General features: G+C 43.4%; 2 protein-coding genes across 23 annotated transcripts in view; one reads left to right on the plus strand and one right to left on the minus strand.

Annotated features, from left to right (window-relative positions):
- The window catches only part of PHC3 (polyhomeotic homolog 3), a 73,698-nt gene extending 65,982 nt beyond the window's left edge, over positions 1-7,716 (plus strand). For all 7 annotated transcript variants that reach the window (XM_084769362.1, XM_084769364.1, XM_084769369.1 and 4 more), the window contains one exon: positions 357-7,716. In XM_084769362.1, coding sequence (XP_084625488.1) covers positions 357-511 — 155 coding nt within the window. In that variant the 3' untranslated portion in view covers positions 512-7,716. The remainder of the gene's footprint in view (positions 1-356) is intronic.
- A 2,208-nt stretch (positions 7,717-9,924) lies between these two features.
- GPR160 (G protein-coupled receptor 160) overlaps positions 9,925-16,179 on the minus strand; it is a 45,915-nt gene continuing 39,660 nt past the window's right edge. For all 16 annotated transcript variants that reach the window (XM_084769401.1, XM_084769392.1, XM_084769387.1 and 13 more), the window contains one exon: positions 9,925-11,230. In XM_084769401.1, coding sequence (XP_084625527.1) covers positions 10,149-11,159 — 1,011 coding nt within the window. In that variant the 5' untranslated portion in view covers positions 11,160-11,230 and the 3' untranslated portion in view covers positions 9,925-10,148. The remainder of the gene's footprint in view (positions 11,231-16,179) is intronic.

Here is a 16,179-nt window from a genome sequence, read left to right on the forward strand (position 1 = left end):
CATTCCAGGCATGCCGACATTCACTCACCGAGTATGTGAATTCACAGAAGGTTTGGGTGACACTTGAGAAGATATTTCCAGATTCTTACTTATAGCAGAACATTTCATTCCGCTCTGCCTGTTATGCAGAGATGAGGCTGTGAGGTGACACATGACGATGCAGTCCTTTCTGCACGGGCCTGCCGTGGCATGTTGGGGTTGATCCTCTTACCTCGGCTATTTGTGTAATGTTTTTAAAGCAAGACTCCCAAGTGAGCTCTTCCTTGGGGTTTGACTCAGACCCAGGGACAGCAGAACACCATGAGGAGCTCTGTCTAACTGTGTGTAACTCTAACCTTCATCTCATGGACTTCCAGGCTGCCAGGATGTGGCAGATGAGTTCAGGGCACAAGAGATCGACGGGCAGGCCCTGCTCTTGCTGAAGGAAGACCATCTCATGAGTGCGATGAACATCAAGCTGGGCCCAGCCTTGAAGATCTGCGCGCGCATCAACTCTCTGAAGGACTCGTAACAGGAACCGAGACTTTGATGTGGCATCAGTTTCCTTCCTCCTAGTAGGTAAAGGTAAAGCCTCCTCCGGCTGAGAACACTAGGCTGATGATGGAACGCCAGGCACATTGGGATCGCCACATCTAGTGCCAGCATTTCCCTTCAGATGCCCTAGCTCATCACACGGCTTGGTAATTAGCCAACATTGGTGGAGTTAATTTTACCAGCTACACACCACACTGAAAGACTTGTTACAGAGGCCCATATTTTTCAAAGAAACATGTTATACTAGATAATTTTTTAAAGGTAATGTTTATCATTAATATAAAAGAATACTTTTAAAAATAATTATTGATTTATACTCTCCCTCCTTTAATTCTGTTTTCTTATGTTTTTCTACCCTGTTAGTTTTCTAAAGGTTGTCATAGAGAAATAGGATAATTTAGGAGCCCATTGACAGAATTGAATGCAATGAAATACCAGTATGTTTTTAAAAATATGTATTCCAGACAGGCTGTGAGAAAGGGTTGTGTTCTAGCATGGGCAGTATTTATGGAGGCGACAGAGTCTCTGTTCTAGCCTTCACCACCCATCTTGGCATGACAGGCAGTTTTCCTCCGGGTTTTGGGTATCAAGAGCAATAGTTCTCAGTGGAGGTCCCTTTTTGTCCTCCAGGGGACAGTTGCCAATTATCTACACACACTGTGGTTGCCAGAGCTGGGGGTTGAGTTTTTGGGGAGGGTGTTACAGGACTTGGGGTGGTGGTGGCAGGCAGCCAGAGAGGTGGCTGCAGTGCTCAGGACGTCCCTCTGTCACCAAGAGTGACGTGTACAGATGCCAGTGGTGCCGAGGCTGAGGAGCCTTGCTGAGCGGAGAGCTGCACACTGCTCTTTTTCGCCTGCAGGGACACATACTTGGACGGTGGGCTGTGATGAGGAGTGTCATTCAGATGTACTGATGTTCTGCTGAAGTACTTCTTAGTCTTACTGTATACTAGAAAGGGAAGGGCATCCATCAAATTGGCCTATAAACGAGGCTAACTTACAGACCGTGTGACTCTCATGTGACACAGGCCATGCTCACCTCCTCCTGACTCTCTGCACTACTGTGCACTGATGAAGGTGTCAATGCAGTTGTGCCTGTGAGCCTCTTCCAGCAGGGGAGCTGGCGGTGCAGATGTGATCCCTTCCCAAGTGACCCCGCTGAGTCTGGCTAGAATGCACATCTTTTTCTCCCTTACTAAGTCTTTGGATTTTTCCCACAAAGTATTTAAAGAGTTTGCTCTTAACGAAAAGTTTTCATTCAGCAGTTTTCTGTTAGGACATTAAGACATATTTTCTGTGGATGCCCTGAGAGCCTTATAGTGCTGGGCATCAAGACATTTGTTGATTGTGTTTGCTTTCTCTACCTTTACAACATGTCTGAGAATCTGAGCAGTTGCAGGAGCATATACAAATCCTCTGCCACAGATCTGAGAGGCAGCGAGAGCCTGAGCGTTCACCACTCTTACTCTTTTCAGAGATTGTGTTGAGCTAGTAGAAACTAAAAAATGTCACAAAGATATCACAGATTTTTATCTTTGGGCTTTGTGTACATTAGAAAATGTTGGTTATTTTTATACAAAAATATAGCAGATACTTTTTTTAAATCTTTAGATGCCTCTTGTTTGAATGTGTGCTTTGTGGGATTGTTGGTACAGGAGGTTAGGAGGTGTTGGCTGTAGTCGTGGGTGAGCTCCTGTCTCAGACCCACTGTAGTGTAGTCCACTGCCTTAGTTCTTTGCATCACATTTCGTTATTAACATTACAAGGAAGGTAGGTGCTCGACAGCCAGCTTTATTTATTAGCACTGGGTCGCCACAGCAGAGTTGTCATAGACTTGTCCCTCATTCTCCTAAACATAGGCTACGAAGCCAAGAGATTGCCTGTCACAATGGAGGAGGCCAACAGGCAGATTTCCTCTGGAATTAAAACTGAGTTGAAGAAACCCACAGTTAATACAGAACTGGTTGTCTGTTGTAGGCCTCCAACGGTAATGCTTTCCTCCTAGATACTTTTACTAAAACCAGCCCATCATGTGCTCATGAGAAAACCTAGCCCTAGCTTTAAGCATCCCTAAGCAGCTTACAAAAGCGGTGTCCATTGGAGAATGTCTTCTTGTCCTTAATCTTAGAAGTAGCCCAGAGCTTCTATTGTCTGCACTTAAGTTTAACTAGAAAATACTCGTTTTTTCTACAAGTGGGTTGTTTTATTTTGCTGTCATTTGGTAGTTCTCCCACTGCTGCAGATATTTCTTGTTATATAATTTTATTCATCCTAATTGGAAGCTTCAGTTACATGTAATGGGCACACACACCGTGCTTCCCTCGTCCTGCTCAGCATGGCATATGTAGGAAGAGTGCTGTTTCCATGTCCTTTTGTACTGCTGAGCGCCTTCAGAACTTTCTTGGAGGAAACAATGAGAAGCAGAAAGGAAACATGGTTCTTCCTAGTTTTGCCACCCGACTTTGCAGCATTTCCTTGAAGCCTTCCACATGACCCACTTTCTCACGAGCTTGTTGTGTGTCTCAGGCGCTATGTCCAGTGTATGAAGTCTCTGGCTGGCAATACTGTTAGAGCATTTCAGAGGGCCTGGCCAAATGCTGAGCTTTGAAGACTTTGTGAATGCCAGCACCACTTGCTGCCAGCTGGCCCTGCGAGCTGCCGTGGAATGTCTCCTCGTTGCCTTCACTGAGCCCTAACCCCACTTCAGATAAACCGCACCGACACTTTGTAGTTCTTTGCTTGGGGTTGGGAGTACCCTTGCCTGGAGAGCTTCAGGACCTTGTAATGGGGCCGGCTGTAACGTCACCAGTTGTATTCCATGGAAGCGTTGTCCATCTATGCAAATCATTTCCTAGTTACATTTCTTGTGCACTAAACATTAACCGTGTGACTAGTTGTGCCCTAAAGGTTTTTTTTTGTTGTTGTTGTTGGTTTTTTTTGTTTTTTTTGTTTTTTTTAGGGGAGGTGGAGGTGAGGATAGAGGAAGAGACAGCTAGGAAGGTGATGTGGCCACAGGATAGAGACAGTGTGACGATGGTCGTTAGTAGCTTAGAACACGCCGCAGTGACGGAGGGCTGGGCGTGTTAGGTGTTCTGTTTACTGGTACGAGGGACTGAGTTAAGGCTTCAGAGTCCACCGCTGAGGTTACACACTGTGTGCTTGCTTGTCTGCCTAGAGTAACCTGGAACTGTGGTCCTCTGTCCTTCTCTCAAGTGCTGGGATTAAGGTCTGTGCCATCATGCCAAACCTAGCCCCTGTGGGTTTAAATGTCAGTATTTACCTGTAATCCAATTAGTTCTTTATCACCTGACAGTGCTCTGAGGCGAGTTGATGTTAATACCACCACGTGTACCCAAGTCAGTGACCCTGGATTTCTGAAGATGATAACTAGTGACAGGGAGAGTATCGTCAAGATTGACAAGTTTGCTGTGAGTGGGCAGCCAGAATACAGAGGAGTGTCCGCAGGCAGACAGCACGCTGACTCAGCCCTGCAGCTGCCCACAGAGGAAGGCACAGGGCGTGGCGCCGAGGAGGGCTGACTGTCGCCATAGGTTTCGCCTGACTGGCAGGTTCCAGTAAGCAGAAGCCTGCCTGCCTGCCTTCTTGGTGTAAATCAGAATGACTCGTGACACGAACTGTTTTAACTCAAAATCATCAGTATTTTATCAGTCCATTTAGACTATCTTATTTCATCTCAAAGATTGGCTTTCCGGCTAGGTGAGTACAAGTATTAGGAAAAGTAAATATGGTTTCTTATTAAAATTTAACCTTAACTCATTGAACCATACATCTTAAGAAATTCTCTGGGAAGACATTTCTTTTGTGTTAGGTTATAAAATGCATTACCATATAGTTAATAGTTGAAATAAAAGCTGTTCTTCAATTTAAAAAATGTTGAAAATGACATTAACTTTTTAAAAAAGTTACCTAAAATGTAAAGTCCTTACAAGTTGTGCTTATAGGTTTAGAGTTTGGTTTACTTTAGAATTATACTAAGAGAAAACTTTGTTCTTTTTGAAAGTTACAAGGTACCAATTTAAATTCAATTATGATCATCATGCTCCAGGGGAAGGCAGGAGGCCCCTCCCTCTGCTGTACCACGCACCCAGCTTCCCTGTGGCAGGTTCTCTGGCCAGTGCCATAGTTAAGGGAAAGTAGTTCCATACGGGTTTTATATTCTTTCCCTTTTGATAGCTTGTGGGCATTTTATTTGATTTAAAAATACAATTTTAATAAAATGTTAGGTACAAAGTGAGCTTCTAACACTTTATATTTTAGGCAAAGATCTCTCTGTTGCTTTTCAAGTGTAAACCTACTGCTGTCCATGATATTGCTGATACTGGGTTCTATAGATTCATGATCTATAGAAAGAAAAAAAGTGTGTAATGAGTGAATTTTAATGTTGAAAAAATCAGTATAAATTTAAAATATTATGCTGGTATGGCATAGTCTTAATGAAATGTAAGAGGACTATAGTTACGCCCTTTTATACTAAGTTAGGCCAATCATCTTTGGTGTCCATGGTACTGCCTTGAACAGATAGCACCTTATTGGCGTAACAGAACAAGTCACTGCTTGGCTGTGCTCTGTGCACCGTTCTCTGACAGTGTGAGTAGTAGTGGAGACTGGAACATCATTGAAACAAAGATGGACCCGCTGTAGAAGAAACCAGCTTTTAGAGTCTTGCCTCAAGTGAAGAAGATATGTGCAGTGTTTAAAGTCCTTGTACATAATGCTTGTGTTAAATGGTTTGGTACTATTAAAATGTGAGCAAATTACTATTTTTCCTCAGTAGTACCAGATAAATACACTTGCTGCATTACAGTGCGGAGTGGAAACACTGTGGCTGCACTAAGTATACTGATTTTTTTTTTTTTTTGCTTAAATCATTATTGAAGCACCCCCCCCCCACACACACACTTTAAAATTACAGTCCCGAGCTACATAATTGGCATTACCACTGGCCTGACTGAATGACAAGTAAATACCATTATTCGTTACTTAATTGTTTATTTGAATACTTGGATTGTATGTGGAAAAGAAAGAAAATAAGAAGTAAAATCTTCCTAAACAAACTCACTGCTTCTTAAGCATATAAATCCTACCAGTCAGTGCCCTGCTGCCTGGGGACTCAGAGGGGTCTAAGTCACATGACAGCGCCTCTGTCTTCCACACCGCACACGTCTGTGACAACAGTGAGATTGCCTGCCATGATCATAGTGAGCCCGTTTCTGCATGTGGTGTGTGGCAGGATGTAAGAAGCTGATGTGGGATACATGTGCATTTTTAGTTTCAAAGTTTTACATCCAGTACTGATAGTGGGGCAGTTTTCTAAATCAGACTTACCTGCAGGAGGCCGGGGAACAGGCTGCTGCCGCCGCCGCCACTGCAGCCGCCACTGCAGCCGCCACCGAGTGTATTGTGTTAGAGACAGCCAGGCTAACGTAAGACTCAGTCAGAAAGGGCATGCATTGCATCGTGAAGGGCAGACCTGGCACCATGAAGCAGACCATGCGTGCGCTGGCAAGGGTTTGCGGAGTACAGATGGAGTAAGGATCTGTTTTAATCGGGTAAATCGCTGCCGCTCTGGGATTCTGTGAATCAGGTTGTAATTCTTGCTTTAAATACTAACATCAGTTGATACTAACATTCTCTATAAAGATATATATTTTTAAAACTTTTATGTGTTATAGTTGTAGCTTTTTAAAATGGGAAAATGCCCCCAATAAAGCATTAGACTACAATATATAATAGATGCTTTCAAGCTGAGTTTTTTAAGTTATAGTAATCTAAATAAGCCCAATAATCTGGCCTTTGTAAATTGCTCCATGATTCTGGTTCCTTTTCAAGTGTTTTAAGTTTATACCTACGTCGTTAAGACATTCTGTGCCGTTTGGGTCTCTGTTCTTGTGTAAGTGTTCTTAGACCTTCATGATCAGCTGAGAACACAGGTTATGATTTGTGATTCCCACATTGACGGAGTAGACTGCCAATCACCTCATCAAAACATGGGCTGTATTTTTTTTTCCAACAGGGGATTAAAAAAAAAATCAAGACTCAGGCCGGGCAGTGGTGGCGCACACCTTTAATCCCAGCACTTGGGAGGCAGAGGCAGGTGGATCGCTGTGAGTTCGAGGCCAGCCTGGTCTACAAATCGAGTCCAGGACAGCCAAGGCTACACAGAGAAACCATGTCTTGGGGGGAAAAGGAAAAAAAAAAATCAAGACTCAAAAGTTCTTGGCAAGTGCAGGAGCCGTGCTATCAGTGAGGGCTGTGTGTTGCAGACAGCCATGCACAGGGCTAGATGCTGAGTTCAGGCCTCTTGATTCAGTTAGAACGTTTTGTCTTTTTACCACTTAAAATTTGTCTCACAAGGGTAAGTTGCTGTGATTAACCTTTTTTTTTTTTAAATCCCTTTAAGAACATTAAAAATCTTCCTTTTGATTTTTACCATTGTTCTAAAAACAAAGTTCTATAATAAAAAAGTATCTCAAAAGATGATTCATCAAGGAAAAAAGCATCCCCAAGGGGGAAGGAAAACATGTTTTAATCTTAGAGAAAGCAAATATTAAGGTTATATAGACGTGTCTCACATTGGATGTTGTATTAGAGTCCTCCTCACAGGAAATGCTATAGCTCTAGCCCCTTAGCATAGAATTCCTAGACTGTGTCCATAGCTGCAGCTTTACAGTGTATAACCTGAAGATGAAGTTACTTTTGCATTATAAGAGCACACCATTATCTATGTACAAAATGTTCATTTGATGTATTTTTTTAAGAAGAGAAAGCACTTTCATATTAAGTCGCATGTGTATGAACTTTAGACTTCCTATTTGTGCGTCTATTCAGTGAAATAAAATGGAGCATCAGATGTTTGCTGGCAACGTTAACTGCTAATGGAAGCACCTTATACTCTGCTGCTTAAACTTGCTTGGGTTGCACCTTTGTTCCCTGCACACTTTCACATAGAGTATTGTAACATGGCTTCGAGTGGGTCTGGGTGGAAGAATAGTGGTGGGCCTACAGGATCTTTTATTTATGTTGTTTATATATGATAATATATTGTAGACCAGCTGTAACTTCAGTTCTTTACAAATAAAAGCCTGACTGGTTATCAAATTTTTATTTCTTTAAGCTTTTGAGAGATGCAGAAATCTAATAAAGGTCTTAATGGAGGGCTGAACTGGCTGTGACTTTCCTGCTATATGATTTACAAAGAGTGTACATTAATATACATCTAACTAAATATGTTTTACTCTCATTTTACAAGCAATTGGATGGCAAAGAACCATGGAGGGGAAAACGTATGCCAGTGAATTAAAAGGCCCAGCTTCCGGCATCTGAACTGCACACGCACGCACTGTTGCTCACTGGAACACAGGGTCATGTCTGCTGAGCTTTGCTGTCCGTGGAGTGTTTGCCTGCATGTGGGCGGCCCTGGTTCAGTCCCACATACCACACAAATCAGCATGCTGGCTTTGGATTTAACTGTATCTCTGTTTGCATCTTAATAGTAGAACAATGTAAAATTTCAAATTCCAACTTCCTTACACATTGATACCTAATTGCTAAATATTTTAGATACTGCATCTTGCAGCCTAATGATTGGGTTCCCTTCCTTCCAGTGTCTCCTTGCAACATTGGCTATAGATGAGCATATGGCTCAAATTGGCCAATTATTTCCTGAGGTTTTATATTTGAAGCTTACACCTGGCGTCCCAGAGGCTCTCCTAGCTTATTTACCTCTTTGTTATTCCAGGGCCCCCTTTCTTAGAATAGCTTTGGGCAGGTTTGTATCACAAGGTCTAATCTGGAATGTTTGAGACCTTAAATTTTTCAGACTTTATTGATTATCCATTATCCAAAAGCATTTTAGACCAGTAGTACTTATCCTGTGCTTGCAGCTCAGAGAACTGGCTACGTAGCAGCATGGCCAACTTGTCTCTCTAGGTGGCTGGTGCTACAGGCCTGTATGCTCAAGGAAACAGGGCCTCAGTTCCTGAAGATGGTCATAGACTCTACGACACACACACACACACGGCCATTGTCTTGAGTGGGACTAACGAATGGTGTAACGTGGGGGAAAGCACGACTCTGGAGCCAGGGTTCGAATCTTACCCCCTCCGTCACGTGAGTGAGTCACGGTAGGTGTCCTAGTTTTGGTGCCTTTTCTTGACTGCAAGAGGATGCGAACAGAATGAAGCCGAGCGCCGTGTAATGCTTACCCAGAGCCGGGCACACAAACGCGTGGTTGCTGTCACTGCTGCTCCATGGCGCTTGTTTTAGGATATAATACATTTGCAGATTATGGACTTGATAGGTCACAACGTCTTTTTAAAACTAAACCGCCATTACACACACACTGCACCTATATACATACATAGTGAGTACATGTGAGTTGTGATGTTAAAAATTCATCTTAGAGGCTGGAGAGATGGCTTTGTGATTGAGAGCACTGGCTACTCCTCCCGAGGTCCTGAGTTCAATTCCCAGAAACCACATGGTGGCTCCCAACCTTCTATAGTGTGATCTGATGCCCTCTTCTGGTGGGCAGGCGTAAGTGCAGATAGAGCACTCACACCTAAAAAAAAAGTCATCTTGGAGGAACAGGGACTGGATGATTTCATGTAGCCCAGGCTGACCTCAAGGTAACCAAAGATGAGCTTCCTGCACACACCTCTCAAGTGCAGGATCACAGGCACCCAATACTGCACTTAGCCTTCATGGTGCTGGGGTTTACACATGCTGGTGAGCAGTTCATGAACTGATTCCCAGCCCAAACGCCATTGATTTTAGAAATGCTAGGGGTGGTTCTTGCAATGTATATTAGTATTTGTAAATAGCAGCCAAAATAGCTATGTAACTTAATTCATGGAGTGACCACAGATTATTCTGACTCCCAGTGCTTTACTCCAGGGGCTCACTGAGGAGTAGGGTTGGGGAGTTGTGCTCAGGGGAGGGTTGTGGAGACATTCTTTGATTTCCACTTCTGGGAAAGGTGTATGGTTTCCTGTAATTACCAAGCCCTAAATCCCAACAGCCCACGGCTTTTTCTAGTGTATGTAGCTAACGCCTGACATGCACACATGGTTATAAACGAACATGCAATTGATTTGTCATGGCAAAAGCCCTCATGGTTCCAACCTCCATAAATGGGACAGCTGAAACTCTCCAGGAATATTTATAATAAAATACGTTAGGTGCATTTAAGATGTGCTAATCTGCCCCATAAAGTGTACTCATACCAAATCATTTTAAGCGGCTTTTTGTTTGTTTGCTTTGCTCTAAAGCTGATAAAATATTTAAGTTCAGAACTTAAAGTTGGCAGTGAAATCTCAAGTTTATATAACACTTTGCATCCAGGAGTTTTGGAGTAAGACATCAAGCTGGCCACATGTTAAAGTGTTTATTTTAGATCAAGACCAAAGACGTATCCAGTGTTGCTGGGCAGGAATAAAAATTCTGTTTTGTTAGTGTGTCCTTAGTGTGTCCTTAGTACTATTTAATATCCACCTGACAGAGGCTGTGCTCAAGAGATAAAACTTGGGGGAACAGGCGGTGCCTGCGCTGCTGAGACTGGTGGGGTGCTTGTGGCCTCCTCCCAGCAGCGGCGTCTCAGCAGACGACGATGGATATGGGCCTCTCCACCTGCTTAAGTCTGTAAACTGGAACAAAGCAGCATTTCCAGTTGATAAAAGGATCCACAGGTAATGTGCTGTCTCTTAAATAAAGCTTGTGGCAGTTAAACCAATAGACTGTAGCAATGAGAAAACTATTGACAAAGTACAGCCAGGGGGCGTTCATTTCTATGTACGCTGGAATCTGACCCCCAAGTGAGAGGATGAGGAGCTGGAGAGCCACAAAGGGGAACCAGGTACCAAGAAAGCACACGATGAGCCTGGGCAGGAGTGCTTCTCTGGAGCTCACAGTGTAACCGCAGTGAGGCGGGAAGGGGAAGTAGAGGACGGCCTCGTTCTTATAGGATGCTATCCTAACAGCCTGTATCAAGGCCACAACCTCTGGCCATGAAATCAGAAAGGCCACAAATAAAACCATCAGCATAGCCAGTGACAGCCAGTGGCTCTGAGTGCTGACATGGGAGGGGCACTGCTGCCCGTGAGTCCTGTGTGCGTCTAGGCTTGCTGAGACGGCTGCATCTCCCAAAACATAAGCAAGGACAGAGATCCAAGTTAAAAGGACTATCAAGAAATAAAGCAGCCTTTGCCACTTAGATGAATGCTTGATTCCTCGAGACAGACTCAACCAGTAATCTATACAAGCTAGTAAGCAAACTGGATAATGCAGAAAGCCGTAAGTGAAGGAAACGATTTGCGTGAGCAGGCAGATGTGGTATTTAGTAAACCTAATACCTAGAACTACAAAGTCCCTGAAGTAGGACAGAAAGGAAATGATTCCCAATAACAGGAGATCAACAAATGCTAGTGAAAAGCAGAAATACTCCATAAAACTCCGGCAGGTGTCTTTCCTTCTCAGGCCCAGGACGAGGATATTTGACAATGCTTTCCCAAGTATGATCAGCAGCAACAGACAGTTAACATCTAGGGCCGGCTTTGTCTGATGCCACACGTGCTGAAAAGAGCAGTTCTCTGAAGAAAGCGCTGTCATGTTGTTAGGTAAATTTCAGGACAATCTGGTGATACACAGGATAAGAAATGGCTTCACCTTATTTTCTTTCCCTGCAAAAAGAAGAAAAACCTTGATGTTACCGTGGTGCTCTACCCTAGAATTTCACGTGCGTCCCAGCTGGCACAAACTCATGACTTAGGAGTGGGATGGAGTGGCGTTGCCAGGAGACAAACACGCACGCACTGTGCCAGATACCTCCTGTTTGTCCTTGTGCGGGGAAATGTAAAGGTTCTGTTCAGGGGCTGGTTTTAGGTTCTTCCACCTAACTTTCTCTGATGCTCAAAACTTAGCGGGGTTGAGAAGGATGGGAGCCCATGGAGAGGAAACAGCAGGGTTTCTCTTTGGGATGTGCCTGCTTAGATGCTGCAACAGGAGAGAGAACCCAGAAGAGGACGCGGCTGAGCACGGGACCCGAGAACCTAAGTATAGGCGCAAAGGAGCAAGGCAGGAAGCTGGGGTGCGAAATGCATTGTCAAGTGGGAAAAAGGTCAGAGAGAAAGAAGTCAAGAAAGAGGGAACTAATAGAAATGGCCTTTTAAGAAAAAAGATTAGGGGATACAGTTCACTGCCTTTCATGTGCAAAACCCTTCCTGGGTTTGCTCCCTAGCACCTCATCCCCACAAAACCCCAAACAATAACGTACAGCACACATGAACACACACAACCAACTCCTAACAACAACAAACCTGAGTAATGTCAACAATTGGATGGGTTAAACTAACACATGGTAGGCGTATGATTGTGTGTGTGTGTGTGCGCGCGTGCTGCATTCTGCCATTAAAAAAACACCAAGGGCTAGGATATAACACAGTGGTAGTGCATCTGCCTTGTAGGTTCACTGCCCTGAGTTTGACCCCTTATAAAAAAAAAACCCAACATTTAAGCCAGGCATGGTGGCACACGCCTTTAATCCTAACACTCAGGAGGCAGAGGCAGGTGGAGCTCTGTGAGTTCTAGGCCAGCCTGGTCTACAAAGTAAGTCCAGGACAGCCTAGGCTACACAGAGAAACCCTGTCTCGAAAAACCAAAAAGTAAAATGACAACAATAACAAAACCCCAACATTTAAAAAGCTTATTCAAATAGGAAATTTTAATTTTCTAGTGAAAAGCAGTTTGTCTATACTTGTTGAAAATTTTCACACATTAAAGTAATAAATTTCTACAACATTTTAAATTAAATGCAAGGTACAATATTATGCAACATACAAACATAGTGGTATGTGTATCCAATCCCAGCTCCCAGGAGGCACAAGTAGGTGGATTTCTAGAGTCTAGCCTAGACTACATAAAAGCCCTAGCCAGGGCTACAGAGATCTTATAATAATAGCTTAATGATACACTTGAAAACTTTAGAAAAACAGGAACAAATAACACCCCAAAAGAGCAAACAGGAAGAAATAAACTTAGAGCTGAAATTAATGAAATAGAACAACAAAAACACAAAGGATCAATGAAAAGATAAGTTAGTTCTTTGAAAAAGTTAATAGTGCTGACAAATCTTTAGCATACTTAACCAAAAGAGAGGATCCAAATTAACAGAGATAAGAAAGGAAACGTTACAACAGACACTGAGGAAATTCACAGAACCATAAATACATGCTTTTGAACACTATATTCCACCAAATTGAAAACCTAAAAAAAAAAAAGTAATTTCTGTATGTATACAACCTATCAAAATTAAAAATTGAAACAGACCCATAACATCTAATGTCTAGATAGAAGCAGTAATTAAAAATCTCTCAACTGAATAAACCCAGATCAGAGAGATTGCTTGAAATTTTACTAAAACCTCAAAGAAAACACCAATATTCCTCAGATTGTTCCATGAAACATAAACTAAAGTAATATTATGAAGCCAGTATTACTTTGATATCCAAACCAAAGTTCAATAACAAAATTAAAGACATTTCTTATGAACATAAATGCAAAGATTCTTAACAAAATATTTGTAAGCAGAATCCAAGAACACATCAAAAATACCCATCATGATAAATTTGGCTTCATCCCAGAGATATGAGTGGTTCAACCCAAGGGCATGTCCCACGAAAGCCTTCACTCACCAGGAAACTGGGACAGAGGGGAGGACATCCTATTGGGACTCTAGATGAGAGAAGCATGGGAGAATAGCAAAGTAGAAGGATCCAGAGGGTCCTAGAAACCTTCAAGTAGAACATTATGATAGGCAGATTTGGGCCCAGGGGTCCCACTCAAACTAAGGCACCAGCCAAGGACAATACAGGCAGTAAACCTTAAACCCCTACCCAGATCTAGCCAATGGTCAGAACATTCTCCACAGTAGAGTGGAGAGTGGGATATTACTTTCTCACATACTCTGGTGCCTCACCTTTGACCATGTCCCCTGGAGGGGGAGACCTGGTGGCACTCAGAGGAAGGACAGCAGGTTACCAAGAAGAGACTTGAGACCCTATGAGCATATACAGGGGGAGGTAATCCCCCTCAGGAACAGTCATAGGGGAGGGGAATAAGGGGAAAATGGGAGGGAGGGAAGAATGGGAGGATACAAGGGATGGGATAACCATTGAAATGTAACAAGAATAAATTAATAAAAAAGAGTGGTTCAATATAAGTAAAGCAATAAATGTAAACCTCCACATAAATAGAATAAAGGACAAAAATCACATGGTCATCTCATCAGATGCAGAAAAGGCCTGTGACAAAACATCTCTTCATGATAAACATTTTGAAGAAGGGAAAAATGGAACAGGAACAATTAAGTGCGTTAGGGACAGGAAAGAGGAGGGAACATGGCAAGGTGGACAGCTAATACTACAGACCATGAGGTGGGCACTGGCGGTGCAGGCCTTTAATGCTAGCACTCAGAGGGCCAGCCAGGGGCCAGGCCTAGTTTACAGAGTAAGTTCCAGGGCAGCCAAGGGAAGTGTATCTCAGGGGTGGGGTCAGGGTTGAAAGTACAAGCTTAAGTGGGAGTTATTCTGGGGTGGGGGGAGCAATACCCCAACTAGACACCATATGCTTCTAAGTAAAACCACTAGTACCAAAGGAGTTCATAGACCTACACCAAACATTCACGCCTAATGCTGGAAATTGATGTTAAGCCTCTATTGCTAAAGATTCCACACATCTGAGTCATAGAACATGGCAAAATCAAGCTGGAAGCTTCAGCCCTACTGGCTAGCTTTCACATTGTTGGAAGGTACTATGCATGCTACCAGGGGAGAAAAGGAATTGTCAGTTTCACCCAGCTATGAACTCTGTGAGCTATAGCAGCAACTTGTTTGCCTGGCAATAGTGGCACAAATGTTACAGAAGTAACCGGTCACATTTTGATTCTATTTAAGGCCTGTTTCACAAGATGGAGCCCATACCTGGTATCATCAGCGAAGTCCAAAACCTGTGGCTACATAGGTCATGGGCCCTAGGGGAAAACCTATTATTATTCCACTAAATAGACATAGCAATCAACCTGCTCCCAGTGACTTACTGCTACACTGTAGATCAGTGCATCACTCAACCTCATCAGAGATGCTTCTTATAGTTAGGTGGCATTAACATGCAGACCCACAACAGGCCAGGATGCAGAGAGTGGGAGAGAGACTGACAGCCCCAGCCCCAAACGGGATATCTGTATTTTATCTTCCCTTCAAGGCTCAGAGTGTCATGTGGAAGACGGCACAGGAAGACTTTAGGAGCCAGAGTTCGTGAGTGAATGGCTTCAAGGAAATGGTTTTGCAAGCACAGCGGGGCTTGTGATGGCACAAACTCAATCCATGCTAACGCCCACAATGGACGAGGGAAGGCAGGACATAGCCTCACCTATAGTGAAGAGCTGTTAGCATTTCACTGGTGCCAGAAAAGGGAAAGCCCGTTTTCTGCAATGGAATGACACCTGATATGCTGACAGCACTCCAGGGAAGGCTGATGACCAGAACCAGGTAGCCAGCACAAACTGGCTGACGGGGTTTGATTGCTGAAGGATGGGGAAGAGAAACAGAGAAGGAGGGAAGGCATAAGTGAGAATATATGAAGTTGGGTGGACAGGGAGATGGGAGGAAATGACCAAAATGCACTGCATGAAATTCTCAAAGGAAACATTTACAACAGTAACAGCAATACAGCATTAAATTCATCTGAAATTATGTATTCATAAAATACTAAAATGGTAGACAAAGATTTTTAAGTGGTATGGTAGTTTACACTAGTAAGTGTTTTTGTCTTTTGTAAACTCAAAAAAAAAAAAAAAAAAGACAGAACTCAGTTGCCTGATAATGAAATAATTTCAAGGGATTACTGAAGAGATTGAGGGCAAAGAAGCCAGTATGGAGGTTGTCAGTCCAGGGCCATCAGTCTATTGTGCCATAAACCCAGAAAGGTATACAATTTATTTATATGGAAATGTAAAAATTGTGATAAAAAACAGTGTTTTATAACTCTAGGTATAAAAGAAACAGAAGAATCATTTTCCTTCACTCAAGGTTTTTCCTTCCTATGCTCGCTCACTCCAGTTTAACTTGACCCTCTCTGGAAAGTTCCATTCCAGATCCTGCATACGAGGACAAAGAAATGTAACGCCAACCTGACTGACAATACATCATGCCTACTGTGAGTGGTGGCCTGGGTGGAAAAACAGACGACTCACACAACGCCCTCCTTGGACCAATAGACAAATGGCTTAACTTTAAGCATGCCAGTGTCGGTTTTAAATGGGGATGGGGTCAGGGATGGTGACAGTTCACACTCACAAAACTCCTGGGCAGGGACTGGCTCACTGAGCAGGTAATCCAGAAGGTCACCCAGCCTGTTCCCTACCACCTGGATGCTCACAGGGGTAGTCAAGGCCTCTGCTTCCTGTGGGCAGCCGCCCTCAAGTAAATCATTAAAATCCAGGCCCAGTGAGATGGTTCAGTAGGTAAAGATGTCTGCTGCCAAGTCTGGTGACCTGAGGTGAACCCACAATCCCGTGTGGTGGAAGGAGAAAACCGACTCTTTCAGGATGTCCTCTGACCTCCACACATAGGCT

This window comes from Acomys minous, assembly GCF_964271855.1.
Source record: "Acomys minous genome assembly, chromosome: 19".
In the NCBI taxonomy this organism is placed as follows: Eukaryota; Metazoa; Chordata; class Mammalia; order Rodentia; family Muridae; genus Acomys; species Acomys minous.